Source organism: Macaca mulatta, chromosome 5, assembly GCF_049350105.2.
Source record: "Macaca mulatta isolate MMU2019108-1 chromosome 5, T2T-MMU8v2.0, whole genome shotgun sequence".
Taxonomy (NCBI): domain Eukaryota; kingdom Metazoa; phylum Chordata; class Mammalia; order Primates; family Cercopithecidae; genus Macaca; species Macaca mulatta.
In genome coordinates, this window is record NC_133410.1 from 162,872,364 (window position 1) to 162,890,002 (window position 17,639).

Below are 17,639 nucleotides of genomic sequence, written 5' to 3' on the forward strand. Positions count from 1 at the left end.
AATTGGACCCTTTAATATACAATATACAAAGATCCACTCAGAATGGATTAAAGGCTTAAATGTAAGAGCTGAAACTCTAAAGTTAATATAATATAGGAGGAGAGCTTCATGACATTTAATTTAGCAATGATTCTTTGGATATAAGACCTAAAGCACAGGCAACAAAAGCAAAAAAAACATAGACAAATAGGAGTATATCAAACTTAAAGCTTTTTCACAGCACAGGAAACAATCAACAGATTAAAAAGAGAACTTATGTAATAGGAGAAAACAGTTGCAAGCCATATATCTGATGAGAGGTTAATATCCACAGTATATAAATAACTCTTGCAAAGAAATAAGAGAACAAAAAAAATAACTTGATTAAAAATGAACAAAGGACTTGAACAAACATTTCTCCAAAGACAATAGTCAAATGGTCAGTATCATTAAATATCAGGGAAATAAAAATCAAAACCACTAGATATTACCTTATGTCCATTGGGATGGCATTTATTTTATATTAAAAACTGAAAAAAAACAAAAACAAAAACAAAAAAACAGAAATTAACAAATATCAACAAGGATGTTGAGAAATTGGAACCTTTGTGCACTGTTGCTAGGAATGTAAAATGGTGCAGCCCGCTATGGAACATAGTACAAAAGTTCCTCAAAAAATTAAAAAGAGAATTACTTTACGATCCAGCAATTTAACTTCAGGATATGTATCCCCAAGAATTGAAAACAGGATCTCAAAGGGATATCAGCACACTCATGCTCCTTGCAGCATTTTTTTAAATAATAAAGGAGAGGTAAAAGCAACCTAAATGTCCCTCAATGAATGAATGGACAGCCAAAATGTAGTATATACATTCAATGAAATATTATTTGACCTTTTAAAAGAAGGAAATGAAATCCTGGTATATGCTACAAAATGGATAAAGCTTAAGGACATAATGTGAAATAAGCCAGTGACAAAAACAAATATTGTATGATTCCACTTATATGAAGTATTTAAATAGTCAGACTCTTAGAAACAGAAAGGAGAATGGCATTTGCCAAGGGTGGGTGGGGGGGCATAAGAAAATAGCTCAATGGGCACAGTTTGAATTTTACAAAATGAAAAATGTCTAGAGATCTGTTGTGTAACAATGTGCACACAGTTAACACTGTCATTGACTTAGAAAGAATCAAGATGGTAAATTTTATGTTATGTGTTTTTTAACACAATAAAAAAAGAAGAAATGCGTTGATTTTTTTCTACCACCTTCCTATCATTAAAAATGGCTGAACCATTACTAAGGTTTTTTAAAAAATCACTCCTGATGTGAGACAAATCATGGAAAATGTATGCTCAAAAGAAATAGTTTTCCAAAATTTGTGGATAGGTGAAATCATGGTTATAAATGAAAATGGTACACATTCTTAAACATATTTGCTTTTGTGAACACCTAAAGAAATAATAGAGAAGCCAGAAAACTGCTTATTTTTTTTTATAAGTTTTAGCAAAAAAAAAAAAAAAAAAAGATGTGCAGAAAAACCAAAATAAAGTTAATGCATGCAATGAGAAGTAAACACAATTGATTAAGTCTGAAATAGGTTTTTAATCGGATCACAGATTTTAATGGGCAACTTTCAAAGAAGTGATTATAAATTGTTGCATTTAATTATTTAAAAATGCACACATGGCAACTTAGAGAAAGGCAGGTGCTAAAATGATCCCTAGATGTTCCAACTACATCTCTAATTTTGTGATTTACATAAGACTGTATTTAAGACATGAGTTTGAGAATTTTCACTGCTGCTTCAGTGTCAGATCAGAGTCAACATCTTGCTTGTGGACCTGGTGCTGCCGATTTTCCCTCACTTCCCAACATTTCCTGTCTGGGCTGTCATCCCAAAGTTGACACTCAGACTTTAGATTCCCTGAATTTTCAGGAGCCATCCTCATTATCTTTTCCAGCTCCCGGAACTCCAGACCAAGCTAGAATTCAGAGCCTGCATGTGTTTAGGAAGAAAGGTTGCGCAATTTTTCTGTGTAATTCTCAACTTTGGTTTTGAGATAACCCAGAACATTTCCAATTATCTCAAAAAACAAGATAAATGTATCTACCAAAATGTACAGTTACACTTCACTTAAAGAAATGCCTTTTAAGATGCTTTTAGTCACCAAATAATAAAAATTACGCTACCATATTTCCATAATTCAATGATTGTTGCAGCAGCTCTTCATGAAAACAGCATTTTTATTCTCAAAATAATCTAAAATCAGGCTTCAGACATCCACAAACAATAGATGCCAATTAAAAACAAAAATAAAATCTCTGTTATTTCTACTAAATATTTTATTCTATTTTTGACTTAAATATTAATGAGGAGGTTGCACAAGATGGCAAAATAGAAGTCTCCACAGATTGTCCTCCCAACAGGAAAACAAAATTGAACAATTATCTACACAAAAAAAGGACCTTCATAAGAATCAAAAGTCAGGTGACCAATCACAGTACCTGGTTTTTTACTTCATATCACCAAAAGAGGCACTGAGGCGTGTAGGGACAGTCTTGAATACACCCCCACCTTCCCCATCTCCTGGCAGTGGCCATGTGCTGAAGAGAGAGAATCTGTACTTGGGAAAGAGTGAGCATGGTGATTGTGCGACTCTGCATTGGAACTCAGTGCTGTTGTGTCACAGCAGAAAGCAACACGGGGCAGAACTCAGCCAGCTCCCATGGAGGGAACATTTAGTCCAACCTTGGTGATAGGGGAGTCTCCTATCTCAGCAGTTGGAACCTGAATTCCAGCAAGCCTTGCCACTGCAGGCTAAAGAGCTCTGGAGTCCTAAATAAACTTGAAAGATTGTCTAGGCCATAAGGACCACAATTCTTGTATAAGGAATTGTGCAGGGCGTGAAGCCAGTGGACTTGAGGGAGCACATGACCTACTGAGACACCAACTGGGGTGGCCAAGGGAGTACTTCCACCACCCCTCTCCCAACCCCAGGCAGTGCAGCTTATAACTCAAGGACAGACTCTTTTCTTCCACTTGAGCAGAGGAGAGAGAAGAGTAAAGAAGACTTTGCCTTGCAACTTGGATACCGGCTCAGCCACAGTATGATAGGGCATTAGGCAGAGTGCTGAGGCCCCCATCCCAAGCCCTAGCTCCCAGACATTTCTAGACACACCCTGGGCCAGAAAGAAACCTGCTGTTTTGAAGGGAAATACCTAGTTCGGACAAGATTCGCCACCTGCTGATGAAAGAGCCCTTGGGCTCTGAAGTACTCCTTGGTAGCCAGGAGTACTCACCATGAAACTTGGGTGAGACTCAGAGATATACTGGCTTCATGTGTGACCCAGCGTATTCCCGGATGTGGTGGCTATGGGGAGAGACCCCTTCTGCTACAGAAAAAGAGAGAGAAGGGGAAAGGGGACTTTGTCTTACAGTTTAGGTGCCAGCTCAGTCACAGTGGGACACAGAACCAAGTGGGCTCTTAAGATCATTGATTCCAGGCCTTGCTTCGTGGACAGCATTTTTTGAACTGCCCCAAGGCAGAGGGGAGCCTACTGCCCTGAAGGGAGAGTTCCAGGCCTGGCAATATTCATCACGAGTTGACTATAGATTCCTTTGGCCTTGAGTGAACATTAGCAGTAGCCAGACAGTATTCATCATGGGCCTGGAGTGGTGGTGGCCATATGAGAGACACTATTCTGCTTGTGGAAAGGGGAGGGAAGAATAGGAAGGACTTTTGTCTTGGGGCTTGGGTGCCAGCTCAGCTGCAGTAGAATAGAGCACCAGGTAGGTGTGTCAGGGGTCCTGACTTTCTGACGACATCTCTGTACACACCTAGACTTGAGGGGAACTCATTGCCCTGAAGGAAAGGACACAAGCTTGGCTGGCTTCAACACCCACTGTAGAGCCCTGGGGCCTTGAGCGAACACAGCTGGTAGCAAGGCAGTGGTTACTATAGGCCTTCGATGGGACCCAGCGCTGTGCTGGCTTCAGGTACGACCCAGTGCAGTCCCAGTGGTGGTGGTCACAGGGGTTCCTGTGTCACTCCTTCCACAGCTTCAGGCAGCTCAGCATAGAGCAAAAGAATTTGTTTGGGAGGAAGTAAGGGAAGAGAACAACAGTCTCTGCCTGGTAATCAAGATAATTCTTCTGGGCTGTATCCAGGACCACCAAGGTGATGCCTCTTCATTAGGAACCCCCTACATTTCTCAAAAAAGTAGAAAAATGCCAAATAAACAATCTAACAATGCATCTTAAAGAATTAAAATAGCAAGAGCAAAACAAACTCAAAATTGGTAGAAGAAAAGAATAACAAAGATCAGAGCAGAAATAAATGAAACTTAAATGAAGAAAACAATACAAAAGATCAATGAAACCAAAACTTGGTTTTTTTGAAAAGATAAAATCAACAAACTTTTAGCCAGACTCAGAAAAAAAGGGAGAAGACCTAAATAAATAAAATCAAAGGTGAAAAAGAAGGCATTTTGACAGATACTACAGAAATTTAAAGGATCATTAGTGGCTAGTATGAACAGTTATACACCAATAAATTAGAAAACATAGAATACATGGATAAATTCATAGACACATATAACCTACCAAGATTGAACTATGAAGAAATCCAAAGCCTGAACAGACCAGTAACATGTAATGAGATAAAAGCTGTAATAAAAAGTCTCCCAGCAAAGAAAATCCCAGGAGCTGATGACTTTACTGCTATATTTTACCAAACATTTACAGAAGAACTAACACCTATCCCACTCAAACCATTCCAAAATATAGAGCAAGAGTGAATACTACCAAACTCATTCTACCAGGTCATTGTTATCTTCATACCAAAATCAGACTAAGAGACATCAAAAAAAGAGAAAAATAATGGCCATATCTCTGATGAAGACTGATGCAAAAATCCTCAACAAAATATGAACAAACCAATTCAACAACACATTAGAAAGATTAAGTGGGATTCATCCCAGGGATGCAAGGATGGTTCAACTTACATAAACCAATCAATGTGATACATCATGTCAACAAAATAAAGGACCATATGATTATTTCAAGTCATGCTGAAAAAGCATTTGATGAAATTCAACATCCCTTCATGATAAATACCTTCAACAAACTGGCTATAGAAGAAACATACCTCAGCAAAACAGAGAAACCAGAAAAGAGAAAGAAATAAAGGACATCCAAATCAGAAATGAAGAAGTCAAATTATTCTTGTTTGCAGATGATCTGATCTTATATTTGGAAAAACCTAAAGACTCCTCCAAAAAACTATTAGAACTGATAAACAAATTCAGTAAAGTTGCAGGATACAAAATCAACATACAAAAATTCATGGCATATTGCCATGCCAGCAGCAAACAATCTGAAAAAGAAACAAGAAAGTAATCTCACTTACAATAGCTGCAAATAAAATAAAATACCTAGGAATTAACTTAACCAAATAAGTGAAAGACTTCTGCAATGAAAACTATAAAACGCTCAAGCCTGTAATCCCAGCACTTTGGTAGGCCGAGATGGGCGGATCACGAGGTCAGGAGATCGAGACCATCCTGGCTAACATGGTGAAACCCCGTCTCTACTAAAAAAATACAAAAAACTAGTTGGGCGAGGTGGTGGGCGCCTGTAGTCCCAGCTACTTGGGAGGCTGAGGCAGGAGAATGGCATAAACCCGGAGGCAGAGCTTGCAGTGAGCTGAGATCCAGCCACTGCACTCCAGCCCAGGCGACAGAGCAAGACTCTGTCTCAAATAAAAAACAAACAAACAAACAAACAAAAAACACTGATGAAAGGAATTGAAGAGGCTTCACAAAAAAGGAAAAGATATTCCATGTTCGTGGATTGGAAGAATCAATATTCTTAAAATGTCCATACTACCAAAAGCAACCTACAGATTCAATGCAATCTCTACCAAAATACCAATGACATTCTTCACAGAAATAGAGAGAAAAAATCTAAAATCTATATGAAATTACAAAAGACCCATAATAGTCAAAGCTATCCTGAGCAAAAACAACAAAACGAAGGGAATCACATTACCTGGCTTCAAATTATACTACAGAACTATAGTAACAAAACAGCATGGTTCTGGCATAAAAACAAACACATAAACCAATGAAACAGAATAGAGAATCCAGAAACAAATCCAGAAATCTACAATAAACTCATTTTTCACAAAGGTGCCAAGAACATACACTGGGGAAAGAACAGTCTCTTCAATAAATGGTGCTGGGATAACTGGATATCCATGTGCAAAACAATAAAACTAGACCACTATGTCTCACCACATACAAAAATTAAATCAAAATGGATTAAAGATTTAAACTTAAGACCTCAAACTATAAAACTACTAAAAGAAAACATTGGGGAAACTCTCTAGGAAATTGGAATGGGAGTAGATGTCTTTAGTGCCCCATAAACACCGGCAACCAAAGCAAAAAAAGAAAAATGAGATCGTATCAAGTTAAAAATCTTCCGCACAGAAAAGGAAACAATCAGAAAAGTGAAGAGACAACCCACAGGAAGGGAGAAAATACTTGCAAACTATCTATCTGACAAGGGATTAATAACCAGAATGTATACGAAGCTCAAACAACTCTTTGGAAGAAAATCTAATCAACCAATTAAAAAATGGGCAAAACACCCAAATAGACATCTCTCAAAAGAAGACAAACAAATGGCAAACAGTTAAAAGAAAAGGTGCTCAACACCATTGATTATCACAGAAATGCAAATCAGAAAACTACAGCGAAATAATATCATCTCACCTCATTTAAAATGGTTTATATCCAAAAGACAGGAAAAAACAAATGCTAGTGAGGATGTTGAGAAAGGGGAATCCTTATATGCTGTTGGTGGGAATGTAAGTTAGCTCAACCACTATAAATAAATAACAGTGTGGAGGTTCCTCAAAAAACTAAAATTAGAACTATCATGTGATCCAGCAATCGCACTGTTAGGTATATACTCAAAAGAGAGAAAAATCAGTATATTGAAGAGATATCTGCACTCCCATGTTTATTGCAGCACTGTTCACAATAGCCAAGATTTGGAAGCAACCTAAGCGTCCATTAACAGGTGGATGGATAAAGAAAATGTGATACACACACACACAATAGAGTAACATTCAGCCATAAAAAAAGAATGAGATCCAGTCATTTGCAACAACATGGATGGAACTGGAGGTCATTATGTTAAGTGAAATAAGCCAGGCACTGACAGAAAAACTTCACATTTTCTCACCTATTTATGGGGGCTAACAATTACAATAATTGAACTAATGGAAATAGAAGAAGGATGGTTACCAGAAGCTGGGAAGGGTAATGGGAGGTTAGAGGGGAAATGGGAATGATTAATGGGTATAAAAATATAGTTAGATAGAATGAATAAGGTCTAGTATTTGATAGCACAATAGGGTTCCTACCATCAACAATAATTTATTTTACATGTAAAATTAGCTAAGAGTATAACTGGATTGTTAGCAACACAAAGAAAGGATACATGCTTGAGGAGATGGATACTCCATTTAGCCTGATGTGATTATCACACATGGCATGTCTGTATCAAAATATCTCATGTACCCCATAAATATATATACCTACTACAGACCTGCAGAAATTAAACATTAAAATTTTTAAAAATGTACAAAAACAAATTTTCTACAATAAAAAAATGGAAGTTTCTTGTAAATTTTCCAGTGCTATAAATCACAAATACTGAAACCTTCTCCTACTTTCAGAAACAGAACAAAATAACCCTCTGATTCCTCAGGGTTCTTCAAGCTATTGCCACTTTCCTTTCTTTCCCTTCATAGGAAAATCTTGTGAAATATAAACTGATGTCTCTGTCTGATTTCAGGGACTGATTTCACTTTTTCTCTCTGCACTTCACTACATTCTGGCTTTTAAAATAAATCTCTATTGAATCTCCCAAAATCTCAATTCCCTCCCAAGTTGTTCCATTTAGCTATGAGGAATTCCTATAAGAAGCCACAGCTGACTCCAGAATTCACATTGGAAAACGTGGGCTGCTAGTATCTGTTCTTGGCCCAAATCCTGAACAACTTCAACAGAGCAAATTTACTCCTCAGAACTTCCTCTCTAGACTCTCCAAGTACCTTATTTTGCTTTTAGTGCCATTCCTTTATTGCCTTATCCTCTATATTTAATACATGGACTTGTTATTTCAGATGCCTTCCTTTCTCCCATGTTCATACCTCCCAATACCAAGATGGTAACCCCAAAACATCTCAGGTAATGCTCTTCCCAACTCAACCAAGCCCAGGACTCACTGAGCTGTAGCCCCACTACCAGCAGGTGGCAGCCCACTACCTCACTTACTTCTGCTTTGGGGACAGGGCCCAAATGAACCAGTAGCCATTTTTCAGTCTCTATCTTACCTAGCCCCTGCTCTATATTAAATATGGTTGACCGCCCCATTTCTTAAATGTGCCACTTTCTTGTTTCTCTAACACCATCCTCCTGGATATTGTCACTACCACCCTAGCCCTCCATCTCAATCTCCTTTTTAGATACATTATTTCATCAACTCCTGTAAAATATTGACATTGCGTTAGATTTTCTTCTCAGGCCTCCCTCTACCTTCACCCTTGGTTGTACATTGGAATCGCATGGGAGCTTCTACAAATAAACAATGTGTGGTCTATCGTCAACGATTACCATTTAACTGGATGCAGGAAAGGGGTGGACGTCCAGGTATTAGAATTTTTTCTTTTTTTTCTTTTTTCTGAGATGGAATTTCACTCGTTGCCCAGGCTGGAGTGCAATGGCGCAATCTTGGCTCACTGCAACCTCCACCTCCCAGGTTCATGCGATTCTCCTGCCTCGGCTTCCTGAGTAGCTGGGATTACAGGCATGTGTCACCATGCCTGGCTAATTATTTGTATTTTTAGTAGAGATAGGGTTTCTCCATGTTGGTCAGGCTGGTCTCAAACTTCTGAGCTCAGGTGATCCACCCACCCCCACCTCCCAAAGTGCTGGGATTACAGGCATGAGCCACTGCACCCGGCTGGTATTAGTAATTTTTTAAAGCTCCCCTGGTATCTCTTTGTGTAGTCCTGGTTGAGAACCTCAGGTATAAATAACCCCCAGGCCTCATTGAGGTTGCCTTGGAAACACTTGAGAAGCACATTCCCTCTTGTCATCCCTCACTGCTGTGGCTTTCTTCAGGCCTGGGTCATTAGCACGTAAATCACCACAGTATCCTCCTAACTCATCTCTCTCCTCCAGGCTACCCTCCACACAGCTTCCAAAGTGAGATCTCTACAATGTCAATGTTGATATTGGTAATTGAAAGGCCATCAATGTCTCTCTCTCCCAAGTTATCGCTGGAAACCACATGAGCCTCTGTGCACGCTGCTCTCTAGCGATTCCAGATGAAACGGTTGGTCCCAAGGTCAACTCACCACACCCTCTGGAGGCCCCAAGCTTTGTGCATGATATTTCCACTGCCTGGCACAACTATCGCCCCCACCCTTCCCTCTCACCCCATGAGTTTTTTTCTTTCTTTCTTTCTTTTTTCATTTGTGCATATATATGCCTTTTGTTATCTTAGAAGTAATGATTAAATGGTAAAATGGTATCAATAAACATTTGGGGAATACCCACTAGGAGCAAACATCCCCTGGCTCTGCTATCCACAGGGTCTGGCTGCACTTTCTTCTTCATATCTTAGACTTACAACTGCTGGTAATGGTGATGGTGAAATGCTTTAGAGATTACAAGTGCTCATTTGATCATCAAAACCACCTTTTAAAAGACTAAATGAATAGATGTTCAAGGCCCCTTAAAATTGAATATTGTGTATAACATACCAAGTATATAGTCAACATTTAATAGGAAGCATGTTGGGGAAGGAGAAAAACCATGAGGGGCATCCTCAGGAATACTGATGAGTGTCCTTCAAGAGTTAAAGATGTATGAAGCAGAGTTACAGTTTTAAACAGTACAGCTGACATGCACACAAAATTAGTTGATTTTGTTGATGCTTGATCTAATATTTTTTATGACCCCCACTCCCTATTTTGTTTATCAAAGGCAGACTATCCTCTTTTTGTACTCCCACTATAGCAATCCTAATGCTATCCACAGCAAATGGATGTGTTATGTAGAATAGGTGGAAGGTCTTATCCACAGATAAGTAACAGAAAAAAGTATTAATATGGTTCCAAAATATTAACCCTTTTATGTTTATAAATGAAGCAGAACAGTTTAGAGCAGAGTTATGCAAAATCCTCATAAAAGATCATAAGTGGCTTCCAGGGCTGAAGCCTTGACAGAGGTGTTAAGATACCAACAAGGAATGTGTAAATCAAAAGGAAACTGGTGAGTAATGGGAGCCCAGACAGTCAATGAAGGCATCATAAAATCTAACTTGGCAGTGCTATGTAAACTCTGCCTGAGGAAAGAGTAATGTAGGCTGATGATACTCAACACTTGAATGACATCCTGCTCCTAATTATTGAGGATAAGCAAGTAACTTTCTGATTACAACTTGGCTTCTTGTGTCTTTTATTCCTAGAAAGGGAAAACTGGTCATTCCAATATGCCTATTGTAATCTACATAACAATCACAGCTCACCAAATAAATAACAAAACTGGCATGGTGTATATATCAATCTCTTCCATATTGATGAATAAGTTCCCACTCCTGGGGAAAGGAACTCCTTGGTGAGTTAATCAAATAAGGTCTGGTGTCTGTCTGGCTGAGGGCCAGATGTGGGACTTGGGTGAATTTGCAAAGATAAAAACTGCTTTGTGAAGTATGTACGTTTTTCTGAGAATAAGACGTTTCTCTTTCTCCTCCAGAGCCATCTTGGAGTCATAAGTAAAGTGATTAAATTCCATACCATTGTATATGGCTAGTTAGATAATGCTCAATACAATGAATTTATACCAAAATATGAGACTGTCCCTAAATAACAAAATAGGAATGACAGATTAACACTTGCTTCCCTTTTTCATTATCATAGGAATTCATATGTGGAAACATTCATACGTTCCAAAGCTGAGAATAACACTGTGTTTATGGAGAAATTCATCATAATTCATGCTTGGAAAGTATCATTCTTATCTGGTTTGAAGACAAAGTAAGACATACTGTAGGCCCCTAACAACCACAAGTAGTTCATTGTTGTAATATAATTGTTGTGTAACAACTGTTTGCTCTGGTGAGAATTTATACCCAGCTAACTTTAGATGTCGGACAGGAAGATGACAAAAATAGCAACCAAAGAAAGCAATGACTAGTATCCTCTTAAAACTTGATTTAATCTTTACAGTATCCCTGTAAGAAAGTCATCCAAGAGAATACGCCCAGTAGAGCCATGACAGAGGTGGACCCACTCAGCTACACTAACTAGTGTCACGAGTTTCACACTCTAATACACATGTGCCCAGCCTTACCAAGAGTGGAGCCTGAATTCAACAGATCAACTGCCAAAGAGCTGGAAAAAGGGTTTTTCATCCAAAACATCAAGATCTAATTTATGTATTGTACAATACTGAATACATTTTAGTAGTGAGAGTGCACCCATGTGTCATCAGGTTTTAATTTTATTTCATTTTCAAGGTCTGAGTATTTACTTTTAAGTGGGGTATCAATATCATTCATAATTTCAATTTCTCCCCTCCTGGCAATTCAATGAAATGCATAAAGTTGTGAACAGTCCACATCATGGACTATGGTTGCTGACTCATTCTTATCATGACAGCGAAAGCACTGGAAATGAAACCAAAGAAATAAAAGCTGGTTTCTAGGAGATTCGTTTAAATTGTTCAGTGCAGTGAAACATCGTGGGCAACCAAGTGGTTTATCCTTAACTTTTAAGAGATTCAGAACAGTTACATTCTCTCTCTCTAATCTGGCTTGGAAATGCAGGGGAAAGGGGTAGTCAGGAGGGGGGCATTCACAGTAAAGAGTAGGGAGTCACTTGGATGTTAACTTTTCTTGTCACGCTGCTGTGGGGCCAGTCTGTGTCTTACCAGAAATTCTGAGAGTGCCTCTTCCTATGATGAAGTGAACATTTCATGACTGACTCTTAAAGAAATTTTATCAACCAAAAGGCTGATTTTAAAATAGAAACTCTACATTATTTTAAACAATTGAGGTGCTAAGTTTAATATTGTTAATAGATGAATGCAACATTAATCAAAAGCTGAACCTGTGGGCTTTCCAACAAAGAAATGTTAAACAAATAGCAATACATTGGAGTTATTTGTTTTAACTTTTAATTTTTTGTTTCCTTAAAAGAATAAGAAAATGTTAAAAGTAGTTTGGAGTGATGAAAATTTATGATAATACCAAAAATAATTCACTCAGGATGCCAAGTGGTGCCTACTCATAGATCAAATGTGTGAGTGGCCCACCGAAAACTTAAGCTTCTGATAGGCACGTATTTTTCAGTTGAAAATAAAGGTTAAAATTGCAGGCGTATTTGGGGAGAAAATAATGCTGGCAGCTATAAAATGTTATTAAATAATTGATATCAAGGCTATTCTAACACTGGTAGGTAGATTTACAATCTTTTAAAACCACTAGAATTTGGGAATTTGAAAGCAAAAAAATTGAACAAACGAGGATAAATAATCTTCTGGTGTCTAAAATATGATCTGGCAGTTTGTATTGAGTTCATGTTCCAAGCAAAGCATCAGCCAGCTTGAAATGTCAATCAATATTTTATGATGTTGTCATTGTTTTTCACAGGGGCCCAAGACACCCTGCTGACCCAGGTGTAGATTAATTACATCTAGTCAGTTTCAACAGCCTCCTTAACTGTCATCCTTTCCTTTGGCCTTTCTCTTTCCTGTTACACTTGCAACTTTTAGCTCACCTCTAAATTCAGACTTATGCCCTTCACACATGTTATATTTGCTCTTCCAAGAGAGGTCCCAATGTATTGCTTCAGATGTCTTGACATATACACTTACCTGGATATTTATGGATACATGCTTATATTATTTCCAGAAGTATTTTTAGCATTTTTTATGTGTGATATTTAATAAAGAAATTTTTAGAGTAAGTTCTATTAAAAAGATAAAAGCTAAATTTAATTAAGCAATTCCAAACATAAGGGAACTACCAACAACTCTGACAAGAGGTCAAGAAAACACAGTAAGAATATGAGATTAAAGGCTCCCCATCCATTTATTTATTAGCTTTTCTAACTGAATCTTTAATGGGAGGGCCCTCCTTTAGAGGTCAGAAGGAATTTGGTCCTCACTGTCTTCTGCCCTGACATTTCATCTCAGACCAGGTTCCTCTTAACCACGTTTATTCCAATATCAAGAATAGGCATTGAACCAAAAAATGTATAACTGAATGCACAGTGGCACTCTCGTAGTATAATCCATACTCTTAAGCATTTTGCCAAAACAAGTATGATATATGAAAAACTTGAAGTGACACTCACCTGCCTCACAATTTTCAGTCACGAGCCCTTTATACAGATGGCGGCTGAAGGAAATCTTTACATCTTCTCCTTCCATGTGGATGACCAAGAGACCTGTGGTTGTCCTGGCTGGAACACCCTGGTCTGTAACTTTTAACTGCAGCCAGATAGGGAAGTATTCTGAAGATGGATTTTGCTGAAATTGAATTTCTCCTGTATGTTTATCAATAGAAAACATTGACTGAGTCTCTGCAAAACTAAAAACCACAGTTCCGTTGGGCCCCGAATCTGGGTCATCGGCTCTCACAATGACAGTTGTCTGGTTTGTAGGCGACTGGGGGGAAAGAAACACATCAAAAGGGTTTTGTTCCAAAACTGGGTCATTGTCATTAACATCAGTGACACATACTTTTATAATTACAGTAGTGCTTCGTGAACCCTGGATGCTACAGTCTCTGGCCACAGCACTAAATGTATGCTGAGATCTGGCTTCACGGTCGAGGGTGTTGCTGGTTCTCAATGTGCCTGACATAGGATCAATGGTGAATGCACCAGAAGCCTCATCAGTCAGAAAATACTCAGTTTGCCCATTCAGGCCTTCATCCTTGTCCACAGCTGAAAGCACAAAAACCACTGTTCCCACTTCAGCATCTTCTCTCACAGAGAACTGGTAATAAAGTGTGGGAAAAGAAGGAGTGTGGTCATTGGCATCCAAAACTCTAACTTGCAGGTGTATTACAGAGCTCCTAGGCGGATCTCCCAGGTCAGAGCACAGAATGGCAAGGGTAAAATTGCTGACTTGTTCCCGGTCCAAAGCACGAGTGGTTGAGAGTTCTCCTGACATCTCATTTATAGCAAAGTACTCATCGGTATTTCCATCTATTAAAGAAAACAATTCCAAATTCATCTGAATTGAAAAAGTAGCAGCTCTTTGCTAGCACTGTCTATGGTATTCATTTATACATTCATTCAAAAATATATTTACTCCCGATTATATTGTATCTTAGCACTTCTGTAAATATTGGGGATATAACAGTAAACATGATAAAGGCTCTGCCCTCATGAAAGTTCTATTCTATTGAGGGGATAAACAGAATAATATGATTCAATGCCTATCTTTAATCAGTCAATAATTAGAACACTTGCTTTCACTGATTTGCAGCCGTATGATTTTTTTGTGTGCATCTACAACTTTTAATTTTAATATATTTTTCCTCATAAGAGGATAAAGATGAACGTTTTATTTAATACAAAACAATAGGAGTTGGGGATAAGAAACAGAATGTAATGTCCTTTTTTAAGATATCAATCAGAAATGAACAGATTTGATTTGTAGTTATTTTCCCAAATATTACCCACTACAGATTTCATGTCTGTTATACTATTGCAGTAAGCCTTCCCTTCTACATGTCCACAGCATTTTGTCCATGAATCGTAACACTTTGGTTAGAGTTAGTTGGACAATTGCCTATTTCTTCCAAAACATAAATAAGGCAATGTTCTATTCATCTATTCCTTAAAAAAATCTGCCCTTTATTATATTCCACAGTATCGAGTAGAATAAAACTTAAAATTGAACACAGGGACAAAAAGCTTTCAAAGACTTTTTTAAATAACCCTGAAAATTAGTGAGGAGAAATGTGGTTAAATACTTGCCAGTCATATTCTTGGATGAAGAGCAGGACCAATAGTGTGGGAACTTAATAGAGTCTGCATATCAGAAGCATATGAGGACCAAGTAGAATGGCATTCAGAGGAAACAACAGCAATAGGTAGTTTTAGGGAGAAGGAGCGGGCCCTGCATTTGTATTCATGAGGCATAGTTAATTTACACCAAAAGTAGAGATGATTGGACAAACCCACATTTCTGTAGTATTTGTGGTTGATAAAGTGATTCATTCATTCAGCAAACATTTGATGAGCACCTAGTATGTGTCAAGTTTGTGCTCAAGATCACAGATACGAAGGGAGTAAGACATGACCTAGCTCCAGCTCCAACAGTTTACAGTCTAAAAGGAAAGGCTGGTCAATACTTGGATATTAAAGTACCATATGAAAATCATATGTACAGAGCTAAATTAGTGCATACAGATAGTGCTAGCCAAGGGGTGCTGTTTCTCTGAGAAGTACAGAGAAAGGGCACATAATCCTATGTTAGTATGACCAAGAAATGCTTGTTGGAAACAGTGACATCAAGTTTCACCCCTAAAGTGGAGGAAGCCATACTACAAGTTTTGGAGAGAGTGTTCCTCTCACAGAGGAAAGAGCCTGTGAGAAGTTCTAGGAATATAAGAATTAACAGGCTGCAAATGTTTGGGTGTGACTAGAACACAGGGTTCCTGGGTGTTTGTATGTGGAGAGTAGGAAAAGGGCTGGCAGTAGTAGCAGAGGAAAGACATGAATTTGGGAGGTAAGCAGGGGTAAAATGGTGACGGGCTCTCTGTATACCGCTGAAGATTCTATAGTTTCTCCTGAAATCCACAAGGGAGCCCCCTGAAGGATTTTGGACAGTAAAGTGTCATGAATCAAATTTCTATTTTAAGAATAGTATCGAGGCAGCAATGTCAAAGTTTGATTAGAAAACAGGATGGTTCCTATAATCCCAGCACTTTTAGAGACCAAGGCAGGAGGATTGCTTGAGCCCAGGAATTTGAGTCCAGCCTGGGCAACATAGTGAGACCTCATCTCTTAAAAAAAAAAAAAAAAAGTTTTTAAGTTATTCAGGCATGGTGGCATATGCATGTAGTCCCCACTACTCAGGAGGCTGGGGTGGGAGAATTGCTTGAGCCTGGCAGGGGGTAGAGGCTGCAGTGAGCTGTGATGGCACCACTGCACAGCCTTGGTGACAGAGCAAGAGCCTGTCTTTTTTTTTTTTTTTTTTTTTTTGAGACGGAGTCTCACTGTGTCTCCCAGGCTGGAGTGCAGTGGCGCGATCTCGGCTCACTGCAAGCTCCGCCCCCCGGGTTCACGCCATTCTCCCGCCTCAGCCTCCCAAGTAGCTGAGACTACAGGCGCCCGCTACCACGCCCGGCTAGTTTTTTTTTTTTTTTTGTATTTTTAGTAGAGACGGGGTTTCACCATGTTAGCCAGGATAGTCTCGATCTCCTGACCTTGTGATCCACCCGCCTCGGCCTCCCAAAGTGCTGGGATTACAGGCTTGAGCCACCGCGCCCGGCCGAGCCTGTCTTTAAAAAAAAAAAAAAAAAAAAAAAGGAAAATGAAAATGGGAAGGTTAAGAGTCATAGTAATCTACTTGTGCAACAAGGGGTATCTGAAACAATATATGCATGCAGGAAGTGAACACATTGCAAAGATATTAAAGAGAAAAAATAAGAAGTTATGGAGAAAGGATTCATGACCCGGCTTAGGCGAATAAGTAAAGGGTGTGTAGATCAGTCAATCATCTCTAAAAGGAGGGCTGAGTACAGCTGGGTTACTTGAAGTTGTCTAAGGAATTTACTTGGAAACAGGTAGTTTTTTGATAATCTCCAGAATTTAAATATCCTTATTCCTAAAATTGCTCTACCTGAGAGTGCACCTGGGATCATGGAATTTATCTTTCCCACATTCACATTTATAAGCACTCTTCTTGCAAATTAGAAAAGGAAGTCTCCCTCTCACCCAAATAAATGGCTGTCAAATAAAGTGATAATTCCCAGTGTTGAAAGTTCTATGTCAAAACAAAAACTGACTTTAATGCCTGGGGAAAATATCCTTTTGCAGTAGGAGAGGGTCTCTGCTATCAACCAAATTATAGGGCCTATTCAAGTTTTCAAGTGGTAGATAAATAAAAAATAAAGACTATTCATTAACTTTTTGGCATATAACTCAGAAGGCGTACAAGTACTAAATTAACTTCTGTAACAATACTTCCATTTAAAAAAAGGTGAGCAAGAATTTTCAGTGCTTACATCTGTAACAAAGAGAAACAGCAACGGACTTGGCACTGTGCTTTGCCTTTTGCCTTATTTTTTATTTATTTATTTATTTTTATTTTTTGAGATGGAGTTTCACTCTTGTTGCGCAGGCTGGAGTGCAATGGCGCGATCTCGGCTCACCGCAACCTCCGCCTACCGGGTTCAAGTGATTCTCCTGCCTCAGCCTCCCGAGTAGCTGGCATTACAGGCATGCGCCACAGGCTAATTTTGTATTTTTAGTAGAGACGGGGTTTCTCTATGCTGGTCAGGCTGGTCTCAAAACTCCAGACCTCAGGTGATCCGCCCACCCCCGCATCCCAAAG

General features: G+C 38.7%; 1 protein-coding gene across 1 annotated transcript in view; it reads right to left on the bottom strand.

Annotated features, from left to right (window-relative positions):
• The window catches only part of DCHS2 (dachsous cadherin-related 2), a 266,804-nt gene that overhangs the window by 52,657 nt on the left and 196,508 nt on the right, over nt 1-17,639 (bottom strand). The window contains exon 13 of the mRNA XM_015139368.3: nt 13,421-14,278. Within this exon, the coding sequence (XP_014994854.3) occupies nt 13,421-14,278 (858 nt within the window). The remainder of the gene's footprint in view (nt 1-13,420; nt 14,279-17,639) is intronic.